At 37.4% G+C, this 21679-nt stretch overlaps 1 protein-coding gene across 1 annotated transcript in view; it reads left to right on the top strand.

The window, feature by feature from the left end:
* Window positions 1-1612: 1612 nt before the first annotated feature.
* LOC133526097 (sialin) overlaps window positions 1613-21679 on the top strand; it is a 75716-nt gene continuing 55649 nt past the window's right edge. Inside the window, exons 1-2 of the mRNA XM_061862554.1 lie at window positions 1613-1800; window positions 7221-7285. Coding sequence (XP_061718538.1) covers window positions 7246-7285 — 40 coding nt within the window. The 5' untranslated portion in view covers window positions 1613-1800; window positions 7221-7245. The remainder of the gene's footprint in view (window positions 1801-7220; window positions 7286-21679) is intronic.

Here is a 21679-nt window from a genome sequence, read left to right as displayed (position 1 = left end):
TAATATAAATTGTCATGTTTGTGTACGACAGCGCAATAAATGAATATTGTTTTTTACCACATAAATGATTGTACTTTTATACTGATAATTAAAGCAATTCGTGCAAAATTATTCCCTAACCATTCCAAAATATCAAAAATGCACAACGTTATTATTCAAGTTTTCACTTCTGCCGGCACTTGTTGTTGTTGTTGTTTTTTTTATTTTACAACGCTCAAATCTTCCTCGCATTGTCCCGGCATTTTGCCACGGCTCATGGGAGCCTGGGGCCCGCTTGGGGAGCTGGGGACAACTAATCTCAAGGTTTGGCGTAGGCACTAGTTTTTACGAAAGCGACTGCCATCTGATCTTTCAACCCAGAAGGTAAACTAGGCCTTGGTAGGATTAGTCCGGTTTCCTCACGATGTTTTCCGTCACCGAAAAGCGACTGGTAAATATTAAATGATATTTCGTACATAAGTTCCGAAAAACTCATTGGTACGAGCCGGGGTTTGAACCCGCGACCTCCGGATTGCAAGTCACACGCTCTTACCGCTAGGCCACCAGCGCTTTTTAGGGTTCCGTAGCCAAATGGCAAAAACGTCATAAAATTTAAACAAAACAAACATTGGGGGGGGGGGGGGGGGATATCTATGGATAGGTCTTCAAAAATGATATTGAAGTTTCAAATATCATTTTTTTTCTAAACTGAATAGTTTGCGCGAGAGACTTCCAAACTGGTAAAATGTGTGTCTCCCCCCTGTAACTTCTAAAATAAGAGAATGATAAAACTAAAAAAAATATATGATGTACATTACCATGCAAACTTCCACCGCAAATTGGTTTGAATGAGATCTAGTAAGTAGTTTTTTTTTTAATACATCATAAATGGTAGGGAACCCTTCATGGACGAGTCCGACTCGCACTTGGCCGCTTTTTTTTCAAATATCACCACGTATCGTTTTACAGCGTTCAAATATCACCATAAAACTAACATTGGAGTATGATGCCAGGTTATTTTCTGATCGAATCGGTCGATTTGATCATCCCGTCTGGGTGCCTCCATTATATGGGTGTTTACTATACTATAAAAACCGGTTAAAGTGCCAATTACATCCAAACTTTATCAGGACCCGATTTCGGGCCCGAAAAAGAATATTTTTCCGTTTCACGGAATATCAGCACATCGTTAACAATATTTGAAATGTTAAAAATAATTTGTCTCTAATTGCCAAAAATGTTCAACGTTTGATATTTTTGCATATGAACCATTTTTTTACATTTCAAATATTGTAAATGATGTGCTGATATTTAGTGAAACGGAAAAATATTCTTTTTCGGGCCCGAAAACGATTATCATGCCCGAAATCGGGACTGATTTCGGACCCGAAATCGGGAACAGGAATGTAATTGGCGCTTAAGTGCAAGTCAGACTCGCCCACGAAGGGTGGGCAGCCTGGTGACAGACAGATAGACGGACAGTGGAGTATTAGTAATAGTTTTTACGTTTACGGTACGTTTTTACCCTTTGGGTACGGAATCCTAAAAATGTGACTTAAGCAGCAAAAATGTGACTTTTAGGGAAACGAAACGTAACTTATGACTCCAGAGCCCTGGCAACACTGACATGAGGTCGCGCCAGTCGGGTTTCTGCGCTTGTCGGAGGAGGTTGTGTGTACTTCTCGGCTCTAGAGTTTTCGTATTTCGTTTTAATTTAATAATTACTATTTAAGTTAACTTCGCTGTATTACAGTTTATTTGAGTGATCGCTTTTAAGTGTTGTAAAGTTAAGTGTTTATTAATTTATCGTAGTGTTTTAAGGTGAGTTGATCGAAAAGTTAATTTTGGTTAGTGTCATTAAATAGGTATGTCAGTTTCACTTATTACAAAAGTATGAAATTATAAGTTTGTGGGTAATTTAAGTGGGATTTGGTACATGTCGTAAGATATTAATAAAATAGTGCGTGTGGAAAGAACAGTGTTGATTTAGTTTGGTAAAGCGGCCGGTCGGGCAGCCGTAGCCGCCGCGTATTGTTACAAAATTACCTGCCGGTGCTTCGGCATATGTTTGCTGTGTCTACAATGCGACAACGATGTCGAATTTAGTCACCAGTTTTTTTTTCAAAATTCATGGTGCTTAACAGCTAGCACGGGACAGTCAAATTGACAATTTGGTCAGACTCGCATCTAGCGTACACACATGAGTACTACATTCTTCGTGTGTCGGAAGCCGGTGTTGCTCGAAGCATACTACCAATTTCAGATTTATAAATCGTATAGCATTTGTTGTAAAGTCTATAGAAGCCTTAACCGACTTGCTTTTATATAAAATAAAATAAACATTTTTTTCTAGCTCTAGTCATATCTGATCCGATACGACCTCAGATCATAAAAGTGTTAGCTAATTAAGTACATAGCATAAATTAAATGTAGTATTTTGAGTCTATCAATATCCTGAAGAAAAATCCGAACTAAAAACAACTAAAATCACTAATAAATCGAAATTGTGGAAGAATATATATTATAAAATATGTTTTTAGCCAGTATCTTATAAGCCTACAGAATGTAAGGCACCCTCAATAATCATTGATCATTATTTTCCAATGATTTTCCATATTGACTTGGCTTTAAAATTAGAATTCATAGCTGGTATACTAAAGTAAAAAATAAAAGTTGTTTATTCGCATAAAATATGGTACAAATATGGTGGTGGTAAGTAAAAATTCCAGTACAAAAACATAGTTTGCTATACAATAGCCTGCAAAGTAATCTTAAAACTAGTCTAAGATTAAGCACTAAAACTAAACTTAAAGTCTACGTATTCGTAAGCTCGTGACATATATTATGTGTTCCTGTCGAAGAGGTCATTCGTTGAATAAAACATTTGTTCCTTGAGCCATTGATAAAGCTTTCTTTTGAATAAATGTAAATGGACAAATTTGAAGTTGTCTGGGATTGCGTTAAAAAAAACTATGCACATGTGGTAACTATTTTTCATAAATATAGAATATAGATCGTAACATTCATGATGAAGCGCGAATTTGACAAATCTAATCTTTAATGTCATGACAATACGAACCAAGCCACGCGTCCTCATGAATGACACGATCTGTATGTTTCTACGTTATTTAGAAAATAATGCGACTGACCCATCTTGATCCTTGTAATTTTTTTTACTTTTTTTTAACGAGCCTATAAAGTGTCCCAGTGCTGGGCAAAGGTAGGGTTGCCATCTCTAAAATTTGGAAACCAGGACAAGACGCGTGAAAACCCCGGATTTTAGAGTCCAGAACCCAGACATGTCAACAGGTTTTTTTAAACAGGTTGTGCGTGTGTCGCGGGCAGCTTAAGACTTAGTTTTTAAACCTGGACTACAAACTACAAATGAAGCCCCCCCCGGACGCTTCCCGGATGCCCTCTAAACTAGGAAAAATCCGGGGAAACCCGGACGGATGGCAACCCTAGGCAAAGGCCTCCCCCCCTAGCCAATCTTCCCGAAGATTTTTTTTTACTAACTAGTCATAATTGGTATATGTATACCTGGCTCCTATTAAGTCGTAGGTAGGTAATTTAAGTTGACATGACATGTCAACTTATCAGGATGACCCGAGGTAATTTTAATGCAACGGATTTGCATACGTACATTATAGTAGTACATTGTAGTAGGTACGTCATTGTTATTGTTCTGTGTGGTAATAATAATAAAGCAAGTTCTTAAGAATGTAGGTGAACATATAAATTTATAGCTACATTTAATGTAAATTAGACTAAGTAAAGTAAACAAGAGAAGCACTATAAAAATAAAATAAAAATTCTATAGGTATTTATAGTGCTATACGAATAAAAATACTGTCACACTATTACGAGTCGATGAATAATTGTATTTGTAGGAGTTGTAGGATTTTCCAAAACATAATCGGACAAGCGCGAGTCGGACTCGCCCACCGAGATTTAACTAATTTTAAACATTTTTTTTTATTTGTATATTAAAAAAAATCGTTTAAATTTTTTCCCCGTACTTGTAGTGTAAGACGCCATACTACTATACTACTTGCCAAATTTCATAGTTCTAGGTCAACGGGAAGTACCCGAGATAAAGGGTCTTGACGGACAGACGGACGGACGGACAACAAAGTGATCCTATAATGGGTTCCATTTTTTCCTTTTGAGGCGTGGAAGCAGTTGGAATGGAACCCTAAAAAGTACGGGTACATGTTTTATTAAAAAAAAATACATTTACAGCATTAATTAGAAACAGGCGATTTTATTGTATTACTAATTTGTTTATTTCTTTAAACTTTATTGCACAAACAAAGAAAAAAGTATAAATGGCGGATTTAATGCCAAAAGGCTTTCTCTACCTGTCAACCATTGGGTCAAACACAGACATTTAGAGGAGATATTTAGATGCTATTTGTATGAAATATACATTTAATACAAATAGCATCTAACTCTAATATTTGTATTAAATGTACAATTAATACGGAGTACACTATACGTATATAATATAAAGTACATATTTAGTACGCACTCGCACTCCTCAAATAGTACGCAAAATCATTCCAAAAAGTACGATCTGGCAACACTAATGTTGGTAATCTTGAACCGCGTGAGACGCGGAAAAGCTCGAAAAGTTTGCCGCAAGGAAGTGCGGAAGTTCTCAAGGAAGGCTGTATTGTTTTTACTGCGACACGTATTTTGAGAACACTACCAACAATCGTAATGAATGAACACTACTAACCACGAACACAAACTTCGCAAATTTCGGGCATTTTTCCATGTCACTCTTAATTGGAATAAAAGACTAATTTCGTGAATTTCTTGATAGGCCCTCTTGATTTATTTATTGAAATGCAAATATTCAACTGTTGCGTGTGTGAGTAGCATGTTTACTCTGAGGAGTCTCAGGCATTTGAGGAACGTTAAGTACCTATTGAATATTATGGGCGTCTCGCTGCCGATTAATAAGTTTCCAGCAGTTTGCTATAAAAAACTGTACAAAGTTGATATCAGAATAAAATTATGAAGAAATGACCACATTAAAAACCAAAGATACACGAATTATAATAACTAGCGACTAACGAAATATATTTTTTCTATTCGTCGTCTGTGATAGTTGAAGTAAGAATTTGTATACAAAACCATATTTGCGTACTTTTCATGTACGCGCTCCCAACAGTCCCAACTCAACTATAATATTCATTTCGATACGCTGTAGTCCACTATAAAAAAAAACAATCACGTGCCGCTGCGCTCCCATAGAAAAGAATAAACGGGGGACGGGCGGGCGCTGTTTTGCGCGTTTCTGTCTTTTATACTATATTTTTGTCTACTGAGATACTTACCAATTTTCATTAATTATTTGGATTTAAAGTAAAAAACCGGACAAGTGCGAGTCGGACTCGCCCACCGGGGTTCCGGGTCAGGGTTCGGTCGGTTCAGGGTTCCGTACTTTTTAGTATTAGAAAAAGTATTGTATACAATAGTGATATATTCAAGATTTTCAATCTCGTACCGTACTTGGGCACTTACTAAACACGGTACTCGACTGAAAAGTCTCTTTCTACTATATCACGATTGTATAAATACCATTGTTTTTTTATTGTCTCAGTCCATTAGCGGTATTATTTTATCACATAGTTGACATAATTAACCAAATAACGTCGCCGCTACAATAATTGTGAAAAGGCATTCAGGTACCCAATTTCCCATACACGAAAAGTGTCAAACCGTGTTTGATCGATTATTTGATGGGCTTGACGTAAGATGTAACCTTGGCATCGCCTGAAATAGATTGTGAATCTGCGATTTACGCGTTTTAGTTTCAGTTAAATTCACCACTTTTACTTCGAAGTTATTTCTTTGTCCTTCCTCGAAAACAAAAAATAGATTACGTCTGAATAAACCACATATTGAATATACAACATACAACATACAGTTCAATGTGTCAAATGATTGTCAAATTTGTAGGCAAAGACCCATTGCTTACCTAGGGTAACCAAAACTGGTAACCAAAATCTTCTTCAAAAGCATCTAAAAGTATTTCTCATAATAAAATATTACTATACAGGTAATTTCAGCTAAAAATACTTTTACTCGCTCGTAGGTCCCTTTTAGCAGTAGAATTACAATTGTATCAGTATGTTTACTGAAACATGACAAGGTACACACTGCACGTCTACTTATTGTACTACTTAATTACCTTAACACCTATGGAAGACAAAAACCGGCACTAATAAAGGACTTTTTCCTGCTCTTAACCTCATTATCGGTCAATTTACTGACAGCATTTATTCATTTCCGTTGCAACGTTTTATTTTTTGCATTCGACCGTCAAAGGAGAATCCGTTACCGGCGCCGATCGATGTCTCCGTTTAACGGTGTATTGTGTAATGCTCACACGAGAAAAAAACCATAAAAAAATTTACGTAATACTACTAAATATGTCTTCACGTGGTAACACTGTGAAATTAGAATGCCCATATCAAATCGATTTGAGTTCCCCTCCGATCTTGGCCCCCCTATCGTGTTCGCCCTATCCCAAATATCCCAATACCATTATAATATCCGCAAGGCATGCCCGAGTGGAAAGAAATGAAATTCTATGTCCTCTCTAGCCTACATTTTTGCAAGAAGTTTTTTCATTCACGCTTCAGTAGTTATCAGTAAATGGAACATGCAAATTGCTCATTCGGCCTCACACCCGCATGCTACATTCATGGTATTTAGCTTGTATACAATTTTTTGCTTTGTTACTACCAGATAAGGTTCAAAAAAGTATACATGATTATAATTGTGACTGTAATTATCGCGATATTCGCGTATTAGCTGTCACATTTAAACTTTCTCGTCACACATACAAGTACCGAATTATAAGTGTCAAATAACTAGACAAACTTATTTGTACGTCTCGAAGCATCTAGACAGGTTAGGTCAGGTTAATTAGTATTTAACTATTTACTCGTTAAGCTGATGAGTAGGTCGAATTGTCAAATCGTTAATGAGTAAATAACTGTCGCATTGAGGTTACTGCTTACTGCAAGGGAAAGTGAACGCATTTTTTGCGATTCATGTCGGTGAATGTGAATAATATTTTTAGCCGATCGTAATCGTACAGCCACCAGTCCTGCATACATTTATAGAATCACTTCAGGCCCAGTTCGAAACATAGCTTAATCATTCAGTTGAAATAATTATAAATCGTTTAACCTATATCATTAAAATTCACTTTTTCTTTCCAGATCCCTAACTCATTCCAAAGGCAGCATGTCTAAAACAGAGAAGTCATTTCCGAGAAACTTCACAGGTAAGTGTCTTTTCGAATATACCTTACTTTAACCACCCATAACTTGTCAAATCTCACCGGTGATCGATTTATGATACAAAAAAATCAGCAAATAAGATTAGGTTTAGGCTGGTATCTCTTTTAAGTACTATTAGGAAATATAAGTAATATTATAAATAATTGGCAACGGTCAGACTTACCAATGACGGTTGGTTAGTGACGTATGGCAGACATGTTGGCATTCGGCCACGTGCCTGGTTAAAAATAGCGTGCGAATCTGCCCGGTGTAATCGCACTTCCGGCGCTGTTATCCATTAGAAAATCGTCCAGTGAAATTCAAATTTATGTCCAGTGATGTAATTTTAAACGTTTAAAGGGTTAGTCTAATTATTTCGTTTAGGAATTTACAGAACATCGCTTGAGCGTAATAACTCCGTAAAAAACGGTATTTGCAGGCTATGTCGCGTTTCTTTAAACAATTTATGAAATAAACTTGATTTATTAATTCATCGCAAATCGTGCACCATGGTATTGTCAGTTAATTATTATGTAAATTACAATTATGATTGGATTTTCTCATTGCAAGACATAATTGAATAATTTATGATTAAATACAGCTTATTTGCGAATGCTTCGCATAATTAGTTATGTACACAATAATTTCCTAATTTAATTACCGCCACACCTGGTCTAGTTATAACGTACCTATTCATTAATTTCATGGTAATAAACTATTTAACCGAAGGCACGTGTAATAAGATAATTTGTTTATTCTATGCTTCTACTAAAAAAAGACATACATATATTACCGAGTACACTAGTACAGTTAGTGAGTTAGTTTTTGCCATTTGGGCATTTTCCGCTAATCAACAACCACTGTCCCCATTTGGCGTGAAGTAGCTTTACTCTAACCACCCTAGCTCTTCCACGAAAACAAGCAAGGATTTTAGGTTCCTAATTGCCTCTTATAGTCTACACGGACTCCCCAGTTACATATTTCTATAGTTGTGTACTTCTACCTAGTACCAGTAGTATCAGTCCAGAATAATGTTTTGTTCTTTCCTCTGTTTCCATGCACGCTCTACATACATAGTAATTTACTGTTTTATATACCCATTTCCCATATTATAGAGAATTATGTTTATCTTATCTAAGAGTACGTACATTAACCACCATTATATGTACATTATGGTTTCTGGTACAAGAGTAACTTATAAAAGCTAAAAATAATCCATTTCAAGTATCAAAATATTTTAGCGTCAAGAGTAACTTGACAGTTAGAGAGTGCGAAAATCATGTCACTTTTTCCTTTGACATTCGGTCAAGAAATGACCATAGAAAGTGGCTAAACCAGACATCAAGTCCTTACGCTAACTAAAATTAAAAACATGACAGTTTTTTTTTGCATCGTGAATGAGGTTAGTCGTTTGCACGCTTCATTCGGTAGCAGATTGTTTATCGACACAAAAAATGTAAAACCAGTTTGCGCATTAGTAATTTGAAGAGCTGTCAGTAAATATTGTAACTGTGTTTGTAAATTAAGACTGTATCTATATACATTTAGGCTAGGTACACTTTTTGAACCCCCTACTACCTCCTAATATAAAACCTTAATACAAGCCTCAATTAATTAATTTATGTTTTATCCCTTACTTCTTCTTCTTACAAATACATGTCAAAATTACAGATTAAACAAACGATTGCTAATAGCCAAATGAATTTGCGTTTATGAATAACGCCGTAAGTCTTTCGGTTCAGTCGCCATCGGGGAGCGGTCAAGGTGCTCACAAACGCTGGACACGCCTTTATGGTCATGGCTTTAAGAGTGCGTATTCAAATATTTTTGAGCACCTAGGCCGCTCCGATATACCTAATGGCGCCTGTACCTACGTGGCGCTCTTTTTTAACGCCTTGAATGCGAACGCCACTCCTATTCTGTGCGGCGCGTCTTCGTGAACCTTGTCGGAATACGCGAAGGATGGTATTGGACTATAGTGGCGTGCGTCAGTTGGCATCTTTGGCGGTCTAAAGCCTCTAAGGGATCTACCGGATCTACGAGTGACAACAGACGTTTGAGCTTGAAGCTTATAGTTAGCAATATTTAATCAATTTTACAATCTGTATTACATAGGTTACTAGATAAGTTTTGTAATAGACAAATATGAAACAAAGGGGTGGCCTATCAGCTATGACATATACTTTTTAAAACTATATTTTCATAGACAATGTTTGGCGGGAAAAGATTTACTATATTTTTAAATTTCCTTATATAAAAAATATATTGAAACCTTGAAAATGGGTGCGCCAAAGTGCATATAAAATTGCAAATTATTGAAACGCCGAAAATGTATCTCATACAATTTTAGATCCTAATGATCATTATACGTTGTCTATTGCAAAACTTATCTAGTAAACTATGAATTTTAACATCAGTCATGTATTTCTAGTGCAGAGCCCTTTCGAATAACAATTTTTGCTACTGACTACTCAAATAACCAGGTTCATTATTGCTATTCAGTTCAATTAAATTTAGACAGTTATTCTAAAACGCCGTGTATTATTAATTTCCCAATTAAATTTCCATAGACAAGTGAAACCCACGCAACGCAGCTTGTCTCATTATTTCACCATAAAGCTGGAGAAAGTTATCCACAATTGCAATTCAGATTTCTATGCAATCGAGACTGTGCATAGATTGCTTAAGCTTACTGGATATTTTGGGGCAATATTGGTAGAATTAATATGTTTCACTGTTTGCAACACAAATGTTTATTTTCATCAACTTGCTCAAAATAGATCTTATTTATTAATGGAGAGGTACTGAAGAACGAAGGCCTATATAGTTCCAGCGGTTGGTGGGTTAAGGATTGTAAGATTTTTTTTTTGTTTATTTACATTATCTATTTATTTATAAATGAGTTTTACTTTGTAAATACTGACGTTTATAATTTAAAAATTTTGTTTATGTTTAAAAATACATAATTTGATTATTTTAATAGCCGTTTAAAATATTTTTACAGTATTTTTCGATTGTGGCTGAAAGCTGGATGGGTTATGCCCAACCTATCAAAAAATGACATCATGGCGGACGAGTGTTTGAAATGTCACCGTATTTAAGAATTATTTCGCTTAACATTTAATTTTTCTTCGTGTGATGAAAAACATTGCGTGTAACTTTGGCGGTAACAATATTGCAAAATCCAGTCTTTGATTCACGATAGCCGCAATACCCTCGTTTGCTATATCTCATTATTATTAAGTTCTGAAACAGAATTTTCATTTTCTACAATTCATAAATGCGAAGGGCTCCATCGACTCAGCAAGTCAGCATTGGCAGTATTATTTTGGAACGATAAGTTTTATTAAACTGAAACATTGTTCACGATTTTGCTATGTATTTCTGGTTTATTACTGAGCCTTGAATTCGCCAGTACCCCGAACCCTACACATGAACAAAATCTCCCAATAAGATGATGGGTCGCGGGAATATGTACATTCTGTGATAGTGCTAAAAGTACTAATTAGCGAACAATGCCAAGAATGTTTACGCGCAATAGAATATAATTAACTGCGCACAGGTTGAACTATTCTTCCGGTTCATGATCACGCATGTATTGGTTTTTACTTCTGTAATCTAATCTGATCCTAGTATACTATACTCGGCTGTACGGTTACAACGAGTCGACACTTGACGTTTACCTTAGAATACTGCGTGAACTCGATCGCAGTCCATCTCGCTCGTACTGATGTCTTGGTACGCTAGCGTAGGTACATGTCAAATGCTAACTCATGGTACGGCTACGGGTTAGAATGAAATGCTACAAGTGGGTAGGTACTTTTTCAAATATTTTTAGACTAATTACCTGTGAGACAATGTCGAAACGTCATGTCCTTAGATTTTTATTCTAACCAGCGAATTTATAAATTGCGGTCAGTGTTATGTGTTTAATGAAATCGATAAATTTATTTATAATCAAATACAAATGCAATCCGGCACATGCTTCGTCAAAACACTAATGTAATCCGCACAAGCATCGCCACAAACTTATTGTACATTAACACTAAAACGAAATCACAAAATGAAGTCACATTTTTATTGCAAAAGTCACATTTCTGTCCTTGCATTATGAAATAAAAAGAAAGTGCGGTGAAATCATAAGTTACGCACATTGTCACATGTCACAGACAAGGGCCAAAAGTCATGAAAAATGTGACTTGTGACCATCTGGCAACACTAATTGCGAAGAATTGTGTAAATTGTATTAAAGGAGCCTCATACAATCTCTCCCAGATATTCAACCCACGTATCAAGACTGTTTAATCCGCTATCCGCTCCAACCGTCAAAATTAATTCCGTCCTTTAGGAATTAGCAAATCAAATGCCAATTTCATGAGGTTACAGGAAAATGATCAACCTTGTCCTCGGAACGTGTCGCATACATACATAATCCGTTGTATGTATGTATTATGTGTATGAGTCACTCTTTGAGCCGGCATGTGTAAGGAAATGGTTAATAAATCCCTGGCATGTCATTTATGCATTGATGCAATAGTTCCATGACCCGCGCTCTGTTTATTTCCATTGTACATGACAGGTACATAGTAGTACACTATTGGTATTTTTTTTATGTACAATAAAACTCTTTATTTACAATAACAGTACGTATAAATAATGGATATATACAGTGGTGTTACTATAACTATACTCTGTGTCTTTAGGTATTTAAATAAAAGTAAACCAACAATTTGTAAATTTTCGGGTAGTTATAACATTTACAGTACATATGGTGCTACTTTATAGCACTAGTGCGAAAATTTGCATATTACGTTACTGTGTCGAACATTTAAAGGGCCATATGTACTGTAAAACGTTGTACGATACATGTGCGAATAGGTAATTCGCAACTCGTGTCGATTTAAAACATTCCCTTCGGTCGTGTTTTAATTTATCGCCACTCATTTCGAATTTCCTATTTTCCGCACTTGTATCGTAATGTACTATTATTGGTTAACCAACCAAATACAAAACCGCTTGGATCTGTTACTGAACGACCTGACTTTAACCTACATTATTTGATCATGTTTTGTTTTCAACGACCCTCAACTGGCTTAAGGAGCCATTTGAGGGTAGATTTTGTTTACTTTTATTTAAATACCTAAAGATACAAAGCATAGCTTTAATCTAAAATAGGCTCTTGAGGCATTGTACCATGGATGCTGACGGCATTTCCTCGTACATATCGCAATGAAGTCGTGGAAGTACGAGGAAGTCGCCAGCTCTTCGGTCACCAGTTACACTTCGCGATTTCTGCAAAAAACATGTTTTATTTAGGTAGCCTTTGTCGAAGTTCCAAATCATGAATACTGCTCGCCCTTTAAGAGTTGGTCAAAGGCTCAAAGCTGCCTAGCCTGACAAAGATTGCTTATACTCGATAATGTAGGATGGGTACCGCCGTGGCGTCCTAGAGGTTCACAGCGTGCCGCGTATAGTTCACGTCATTCACGATTTCGCGCCGATTTATCAAATCTAAACTTTAATAACATGTCAATAACAATACTAGTCAAGGCACGCGTCTTCGTGAATGACACGATCTATAAACTGTAGACGCCGGTCGATGTTACGTTATATGTATTTATAGTCTCCAATTTATTGTGGTAAATTACTCATTTTGTATTAATTTAATTTGATTCGACATACATATACTCGTATATGTGTAGTAGCTATATCGGCTATTCAGATTGAGACTATACGCAAGGAAACAACCAATAAAATTCGACACTGTTGTAATGTAGTTTAATATAATCGCGCTCTCATACGCGACGATCCTTTTATGCCGTTAAGTCACTATAATACGTCTTTATTGACCCAATTTGTCTGTCGTAAGCGGATGATCAAGACTTGTTAGTCCTAGCAATTTATCAAATCGTTGGTTGCATTATGATACCAATATAAAAGATAGAAGTATGAAGTCAGCGACGGAATAGGTATATAATAGATGAAACCACAAAACATTATTGACTTCGAAAAACGATCTATACGACTGACACTTATCTTAACACAAATAGGTACATTTATTTTCCAAATTGACATGACATGAAACATTTCTGATACTTGGGGTAACTCCAGCCAGCAGATCCTGCAGCAAGGACTAGGAAGGGGCGACTACAATCCTTCTTGCGAACTATTTCGCTTTTATTGCTATGGGGCAATAAATTATGTATTATGATTATGGCTCACTTTAGTAATCTGTTATCTATGGATTAGCATGCGTACACGCATCTTTACAGCTAACGTTAGAGCCGGTTCCACGGCTTGCTGGTTGAACTATGGTTTTCTAAAAATAGGGATCACATGTTTTTCAAGCGGTTATCTGTGACGTCAGTAGATTAGGAAATTCTATTCTATTATTATCATTATGACAGTCTACTGTTGGAAATAAAGGGCTTTCTATATTGCAACGTACTTAAGTTAAAAAGGTTTACTAATGACCATTTATGCGTGTTGCTGTTTGTCCGTACATATAGGGATGTTGTCTGTCCGCGGTTAATTGCAACGAAGAGGCTAACGGTGGGTCTTGTGCTAACTCATTGCACTTCGCTTTGGCGGTACTTTTACTGCTTTTAGTGGTTTTGGCACGTTTCGGTGCGAATACATTTGTAGCTTGTGGCCACGGATGAACCGCGCAAGACTCTTGATTTTGTATCTGAGTTTATTTAAAAAAAAAAAAAAGTAATAATACATAATGGATATAAACAGAGGATTAATATAACTAGCTTAAATCTAAAATGGGCCCTTGAGGCATTGTACCAAGCCAGCTCTTCGGTCACCAGTTACGTCAACCGGACGCTTCGCGATTTCTGCAAAAAACTTGTGCGCGCTGAGACCCCACGGACCTAGAGTTTCAAACGCCAAAAAGTGTTAATTTACCTGTAATGATGAATTGCATATTGAAGCCATCAGGATTGATATGCTAAGTAGAATATAATATGGGTGCTTAGGATTATTTTGATATAGTATTTTGGGGTCGTGATCCTGAATGTCAAGAATGTTAAAGATACTGGACAAGGTGTCCCATGGGACCGATATGAAAAACGTGAAAAAAATATAATCCTGGTTTTTTTTTTTTCAGGATATTGGTTTAGATAGATTGATAGAATACTCTTTATTGACAGATCTCAGTAAAAGATACAGCTTAACGCTTAGCAAGCTGTTTAGTATGACCATCAGACATATTTTTGATTTGAGCCCAAAATCATCCAGTATAACCTATTTGACTGCCTATTCAATTCGTAAAAGTAGCCAATTTATCAGCGGCCCTATGATGGACGAAACTTTCCATGTGACAGAGGAAACGTCACGGGCGATTTGGTCACTATCACGCTGTCACGTCGATATGCCTGACCATCCTATCCGTGCCATTCAATTCTGTTGCGTACTGAAGTATACAATATATGTAGATCGTGTCATTCACAAGGACTGATGCCTTGGTTCGTATTGACATGCCATTAAAGGTTAAATTTGTGTAATTCGCGCGTTATCGTATATTCGTTTCAAAACTGGAACTGTCCCATTGATAACACTAAAATCCAAAATTTCCTGGTAATCAGTTATTTTCCAATCTATTTTAGAACGTTAACAAACTCGTCATCTATCTGTTACGTATTGTTGTTGTTGACTCGTTCACTTATCGTTGTGGGCTTAGTGTTACATTGTAAAATTGACTTTTTTTAGTATGATTGTGATTTCTCCATACAAACGCTCTCGACTGTTTCCTCCCTGGATTTTTAACCTAGAGCAATGATCTTTTCAAATAAGATCAAAATCATCAATATGTGTGCCGCTATGGCATATATGTATTTTGCTTTTTTAGATTAATTTATTTTGAAGAAACTTACAGCGCCTCGAAAATCGCAAAAACCGATGAATTGAATTGCCTGCAAAAAAGGCGTAGCATACAAAATATTAGAACAAATATCCAAAAATATCAAAACATAGCGGCATAGATTATTTCTTCCTCTTGCAGTTTCCAGAATTTCATAATGATTGGTTGCGGTTTGGAAGAGGAAACGAGTCGAGAGCGAAATTTAGATTTTTGCGTTTTTTGCGTGGAAATTTTAGTCCGAGCTGCAGCTGTTGTTATCACACGCATTCACTCCCGCACGCCGCAGAGCGACCGAAACAGCTTCAATATTTCAAGATTTGAAAAGTTGCTCAGCTAGGAATTTTTCCTAAAGTCACTGCGAATTCGGTGCAAACTTAGTGAACCAGGAGCGGAGCCGGGTGCGTAGCCAAGCGTACGAAACTGTCGCACTAATATGGAAGATTGATAGAGAGAGATGGCTACGCTAAGGAGCGTTGAATCTGGCACGTTTTCTATGCATTCCATACTCTCATTTCATTTTTATTATGTTGTAATTTTTTTTTTTTTTTTTTTTTTTTAATATTTATTAGTACAATAATATAACCTTATAAACAATTAATAATGTAAACTAAAACTAAAATATAACTAAATTAAATCTAAAACTAAAATAAATCTAAAAATGGCCCCTGCGGCATAGTACCGAAGACGCTGGCAGCATTTCCTCGCTGGATCGTTAGACTGATGCGTTGAGCGAGGAAGCTGCCAGCTCTTTGATCTCCTGTGGCGTCTCTGAGTCTCTTAGACAGATCTTTGAAGAGACTCAGAGCGCCAGGGCCCCACGGACCAAGGGTCTCGACACCGAATGGAATAAAATTGTACTCGGCGCCGATACCCCTGTACTTTCCTACCTTGGCGTTCTCCGCCGCCTCTGCCGCTGTCGCTGCCCTCACGGAAGTTCGGTGGAGATGTGACGGGGCTAGTGTGTCTACACAGGTTGCATCCCACACCAGCACCCGTCCCATACTCCACGGAATCAGGGACATCCCGTCCGGTCTCTTGCCGTCAGTTCTGGATATACCGGTCGGCTCTAAAAGAGCCGGCACATTAACTGAGGCTAGAGACCGGCGGATGATGTCATTGAGGGCAGCATGTCTTGAAAAGCGGCCAGCGCTTCGTTGGCAGGAAAGTCCGTGGTGCCCTAGTTGGTCAACTTCACTTCCGCAGGGGCAGCGATGGGGGGCGCAGACCGGGACCCCGAGACGAAGGCAAACTGCAATACGAAGTGTGTCGGGATTTAGAAACGTGCCTAAATTTGGGGAGGGGTGCGCATGGAGCCAGTATCCAGCTTCCCGTGTTCCTGCAGCTAGGAGTCTGGCTCGTCCCTCGGTGTCGGAATCATTTAGTAAAGAAGATACGGTAAATTTACATGCAATGTCGTCCCAGCTCCTTTGAGATTTCGGGTGTTCGGGAAAATTTTGACCGGGGCAAGCAACTGGCCAAGCATTTTTGGCATCAGCCAAGCCCGTAGCCTCACAGTTTGTTCGTAGGATTTTTCCTATGAGACTGGATGAGCTATGGGCTGAGGACAAAAATGCTGGTAAAGCCACACTGGACGTTTTGCGGATTCCTAACCCACCATGCCGGATGGGAAGGGATCCTTGGATCCAAGACTGCTCGTTTAGCTGGATATTGAGAACGGATTCTAGATTACTTTTAATTAAACAGTCTATCTGTAACAGAAGATTTTGATTTTTCCAAAGGGGACAGCAGCGAAGCACATAAGTTAATTTAGGGACAAATAGGCAGAATTTTATAATACTTAATGCATAATGAGGGCTAATTTCTAGCAACCGGTGAGAATGATTTTCGAATTTGGAAACAGAATTTTGAACAAAATTTGCAAAATTTTCTTCGAATATAGGGGATCCCAGGAGGCAAAGGTTACTTTTGTCGAGTAACTTAATGTTAGGTGCAAGTTGGTTGAATTTTTGTTTCAAGTTATCAAGGTTAATATGAGAATTTTGAATAAATAGTTCACATTTGTCGAAATTTAATTCTAGGCCGATGGATTTAAATTTATCAATTATTACGGAAAGATCGGCTAATACAGTATTCGAGTCACCTCCTAGGGTCCCGTCATCCAGGTACCAAACGTTAAATTTAGATGTCAAATTTTTGATTATAGGGTGTATTGCCAAACTGAAAATTGCAGGCCCCAGAGGATCTCCTTGTTGGCAGCCGACTTCTGAAGACAATTCGTTTGACCGGTACATTAATTTAGTTGGATCCGCGTAACAGTGGAGGAGATAGTTATACAATTCTGGAATGTTAGATTTTACTTCTGCCAACAAGGTATCTCTGTCCAAAGAATTAAATGCATTTTTGACATCAATTTTGAGCAACACTTCGCACTGGCCGTTGCTAAGGAAGGTCCGGAGGGCATGCACGGCGGCTTCGCAGCCTCCTTTGATTCCAAAGCCTAATTGAGTTGGTTCAAAAGATTTTTGAAGTTTTGGCAGGATGTGTCGAACTGCAATTTTGGAAGCCAATCGGCGAAGTGTTGCACCAACAGCAATCGGCCTTACCCCTCCATCCTTTTTAGACAAGGCAATTAAGTTTGCCCCGTATAAAATGGGCAAAATGTCTGGATGAACATTACCTGCGAACATGACATTTATTAATTTCGTAATGTTACTAATAAGGTGCTCACCTGCTTCTCCTAAGGACGGAGATGTCAAGTCCTTTAAATGTTGTAATTGTGTCTGGTCGGCAAAGGTTCACTTCACCCCAAAGTACGTAGAACAAAATAAAAGAAATCTCTTTAATCCCTGTAATTAAAAAATTATGAAGCTGCCAACTTACCTTGGTCTGCCTCTAGCTGTGAAAAAAAACAGTTCTTCCTTGGTATCGATAACTTGGTATACTTAAGTAGCTTTACAATTAAGAGTATTTTAATGTTCGTTACTACATACTTCATTCGCTACGTAGTTTTCTTACTCTAGCCAAGCGTTTTTATCCCATTATCTAGTATTAACCATTAGTATTTTTAGTTTATTACGCGTTTTGTTGATTCCCTGCTTGCCAACTTTTTCGCAAATTTTTGTATAGACTACAATAATTAAAGATAAATACTTATGTGTTTTCTTAACCTTGACGGTAAAAATATATGAAGTGCGCACATTCACGCGCAAAATAATTCTTTACAACTACTGTTGTTTAATATATTTTTAAATGATTATAACCGCCTCGGATGAGAATCGAACTCGCAACCTCTGGGTTGCCGGCCCGTCCTACCAAATGAATTCTAAAATCTATAAAACTCTCCCTACGCTTGACATTTACATACTGCACGGACTCGTCCTTGTGTCACATATTAAAATTAACCTCCAGAGACATATATTTATAAAGACCACGCAAAAGCAGGCCAGCTTCGCATGATTAAGATCGTCCTTTGCAGAGCTCATTTCATACAATTTAAATAGAGTTTTTTGCGATGTTAAATAAATTGAGAGTTATAAGTGTTGTGTACTTTTAGGGTTCCGCACCCGAAGGGTAAAACGGGATGCTATTATTAAGACTCCGCTGTCCGTCCGTCCGTCTGCCAATGCCACCAGGCTGTATCTTATGAACCGTGATAGTTAGACAGTTGAAATTTTCACACATGATGTATTTCTGTTGCCGCTATAATAACAAATACTAAACAGAATAAAATAAATATTTAAGGGGCCTCCCATACAAACAACGATTTTTTTCGCCGTTTTTATAGATAATGGTACGGAACCATTCGTGCGCGAGTCCCACTCGCACTTGGCCGGTTTTTTGTCTATACATGCATTTCTTTAGTTGTCTGAAATAGTCTGAATAGATTCGTGAAAGAATTGATAAAAATTCGTAATGTGTAACATAAAAATAGTAAAGCAATATCCGAATTACACCAGACGTGTGACGCAGCACTGCTCTGGGCGGCTACCGGGAAAATCGAAATTCGTCACGGGCATTTTTCTCTGTCACTCTAATTACGTCTTAGTGAGAGTAAAAGAGAAAGATCCCCGCAATTTGCGAATTTCGGTTTTCGCGGTAGGCCCCTGGCTTTCTTACCTATACATTTTTTTCAAATGTGATATTTAAGTTTTTCATAGCTCCGATCGTCTAAAAAAAATCAACTATAACCCAAGCGCAGGGAGCCGTGTTGCATTTAGGCGTCCGTTGTGTTCAGCATTCAGAATGATCACGTTTGGGCATCTAAATCACAACAAATGTGATATCTATACGTTTAAGTGTGTCTGTGGTCATCACCCTTAGCGTAACCGGTATCTTGCATAATTCACACACGATTCATATTCTCCAAACCTGTTCCAAACAGTGAATAACTGTTCCCACGATTATTTTGTCAACATTTGCCTTAATTGTTTCATAATGGCTAGATGAAAGCAATTTGGTCTGGATGTTTACACAATATCCAACTGTCACGTAGGTTTCAATACTTTCGATTTAGTGTATTAATTGCAGTGTCATTATGATTCAGTATTTATTGAAAGCCTATAAGACATAAATGAATTGCTCGACTTTTTATTAGGTACCCAAGCACCTACACCATAAAATGTATACCTAATTTAATGAATACGAGTATAGTTCCAGGGTAATCCTAAGAGTGTTAAGAAGAGTGTCAGAGTGTCGTGGACGTGGACAATGGTAGTTTAAACACCATCGTATAAGGTATAGTTCGAGCGATAACAATGTAAAATCAGACTACGCTAGCCAAACGTCAACGTCAGGCGAATCTCCTGTAGGTACTTTGTGTACAATATTTTCTGTGACGTCATCCAAAAGAGGTGTGTACTGTGTACAATAAAAAATAGTTATTGTGCTCATGGGTGTGAACACTGTGAACACATTTATCTTCTTTGTTATTATAAGTAATAACTGTAATAGAAACTTGGTGAGTCAGTACAATGTTGCAAAATGCATGCTGTCAACCTCAACGCTTTGAAGTAAATAGTGACCTCAAGGTAATTTAGGTGCGCATTTATGCAAAGTTTATGGTTGTTCTTATGGCAAAATACTATTTGAATAGAATAGAATTGAGAATATTTTATTTTAAATAGCAATTCTGTGCTTTGTTTGATATGATATGTATCCCAAAACCCCAGTATTTTGAAATAACCAAACATTTATTAGATAAATGTAAACGAAAAACCAAGAAATATACTTACCATAAACTGCATCCTTGAAGTACGATTTCTGTGTCATAGTCAAAGTTCCGACAGATTTTGATGTACTAAAACAAGTTCTCATGCAGTTCGTACACAAGTCGTATCTTATCCAGATTTCTAATATTTCTATTCTTTCATACGTTATTATGGCTATTTTATTTATTTATTTAATAGTTATTGCACATAAGAAAACACACTGTACAATAGGCGAACTTAATGCGGGATGGCATTCTCTACCAGTTAACCTTTAGGCAAAGCAGATAAGTTGGTGATTGGTTGGTTGGTCTTCTGTAAGCCCATTGCCAGTTGGGCTGGTCCAGGTTCAGATTTGAGTTTGAACGAGCTGGCATATCGCTGGCTTCCACGTCTCTTGGTCTGGACGTAACTTATAACGTAGGCTTATTTTTCATGACTCCACGCGTTTGATGACAGTCGTATCGTAAACTTAGAAATAAATTAAAAGTGGAAAAGGTCACTGTCTCGGACAAGACTCGGACTCGCGACACTGGATCCCTAGCACATGACTTACTGAGCTACCGAGACTTTACGCGAGGACAGCGAATATTTCCACCATATGGGCCTTAGCGAGGCACCCTAGGGTCATCTACATAGCATCGTTTACAGACGTTTCTGATTAATTCAAAATTAATTTAGTCGTACCGTAAATTAAGTAATTACCCGCGCATTCACAAACATAAGAAAGAAGTTTTTATCTACAATTAAAGTCTAAACACTATCAACAAAGGAACTTCCGTTGTAAGCATCCAAATTGCATGTTAATTTCCGACTTAATCACATACCAAGTTATTCCAAACCTTATCACCAAGACTTAAGGTCTACAAACACAAATGTGCCATCTAATCGATGCGGTCGGTTAGTCCGGCGACAAAGCGGGCGATCGATTGCAATAGTGACAATGGTTTTGACGTAACGTGCCCATGCAAGCGTAGCTAACAGACTTTCTGTTGCTAAGGAAGACTGCGTCTTGCTTTTACTTATTTAGTTAGAACGAGATAGAACGTGACATTTGTATCGCTTATTGACGGGACGATTAGTACTGAATATTTTGTTGGATGGATAATTTGTCTTTAGCTCGTAGTCGCTTTACGACGCTGTCCATACCATAGCCAGGGATAAACGTACTTAGAGAGTAGAGACGTCAGATGTGTTAACAAAATGGTAATTTTTAATGATAATTGACCACTCGTAAAATATAAATTGGAATTACTTATTGATTGCTTACGTACTTATGTAAGTAGGTTGTTTTATTTATAAATACGCGGACCATTTCAAGTTTTCCTAGAGGCCATCAGCCACCAGTGGTTTACAGACAGACCACC

The sequence above is a fragment of the Cydia pomonella genome, chromosome 16 (assembly GCF_033807575.1).
Source record: "Cydia pomonella isolate Wapato2018A chromosome 16, ilCydPomo1, whole genome shotgun sequence".
Lineage (NCBI taxonomy): Eukaryota > Metazoa > Arthropoda > Insecta > Lepidoptera > Tortricidae > Cydia > Cydia pomonella.
This window is presented reverse-complemented; position numbering and strand designations above follow the sequence as displayed.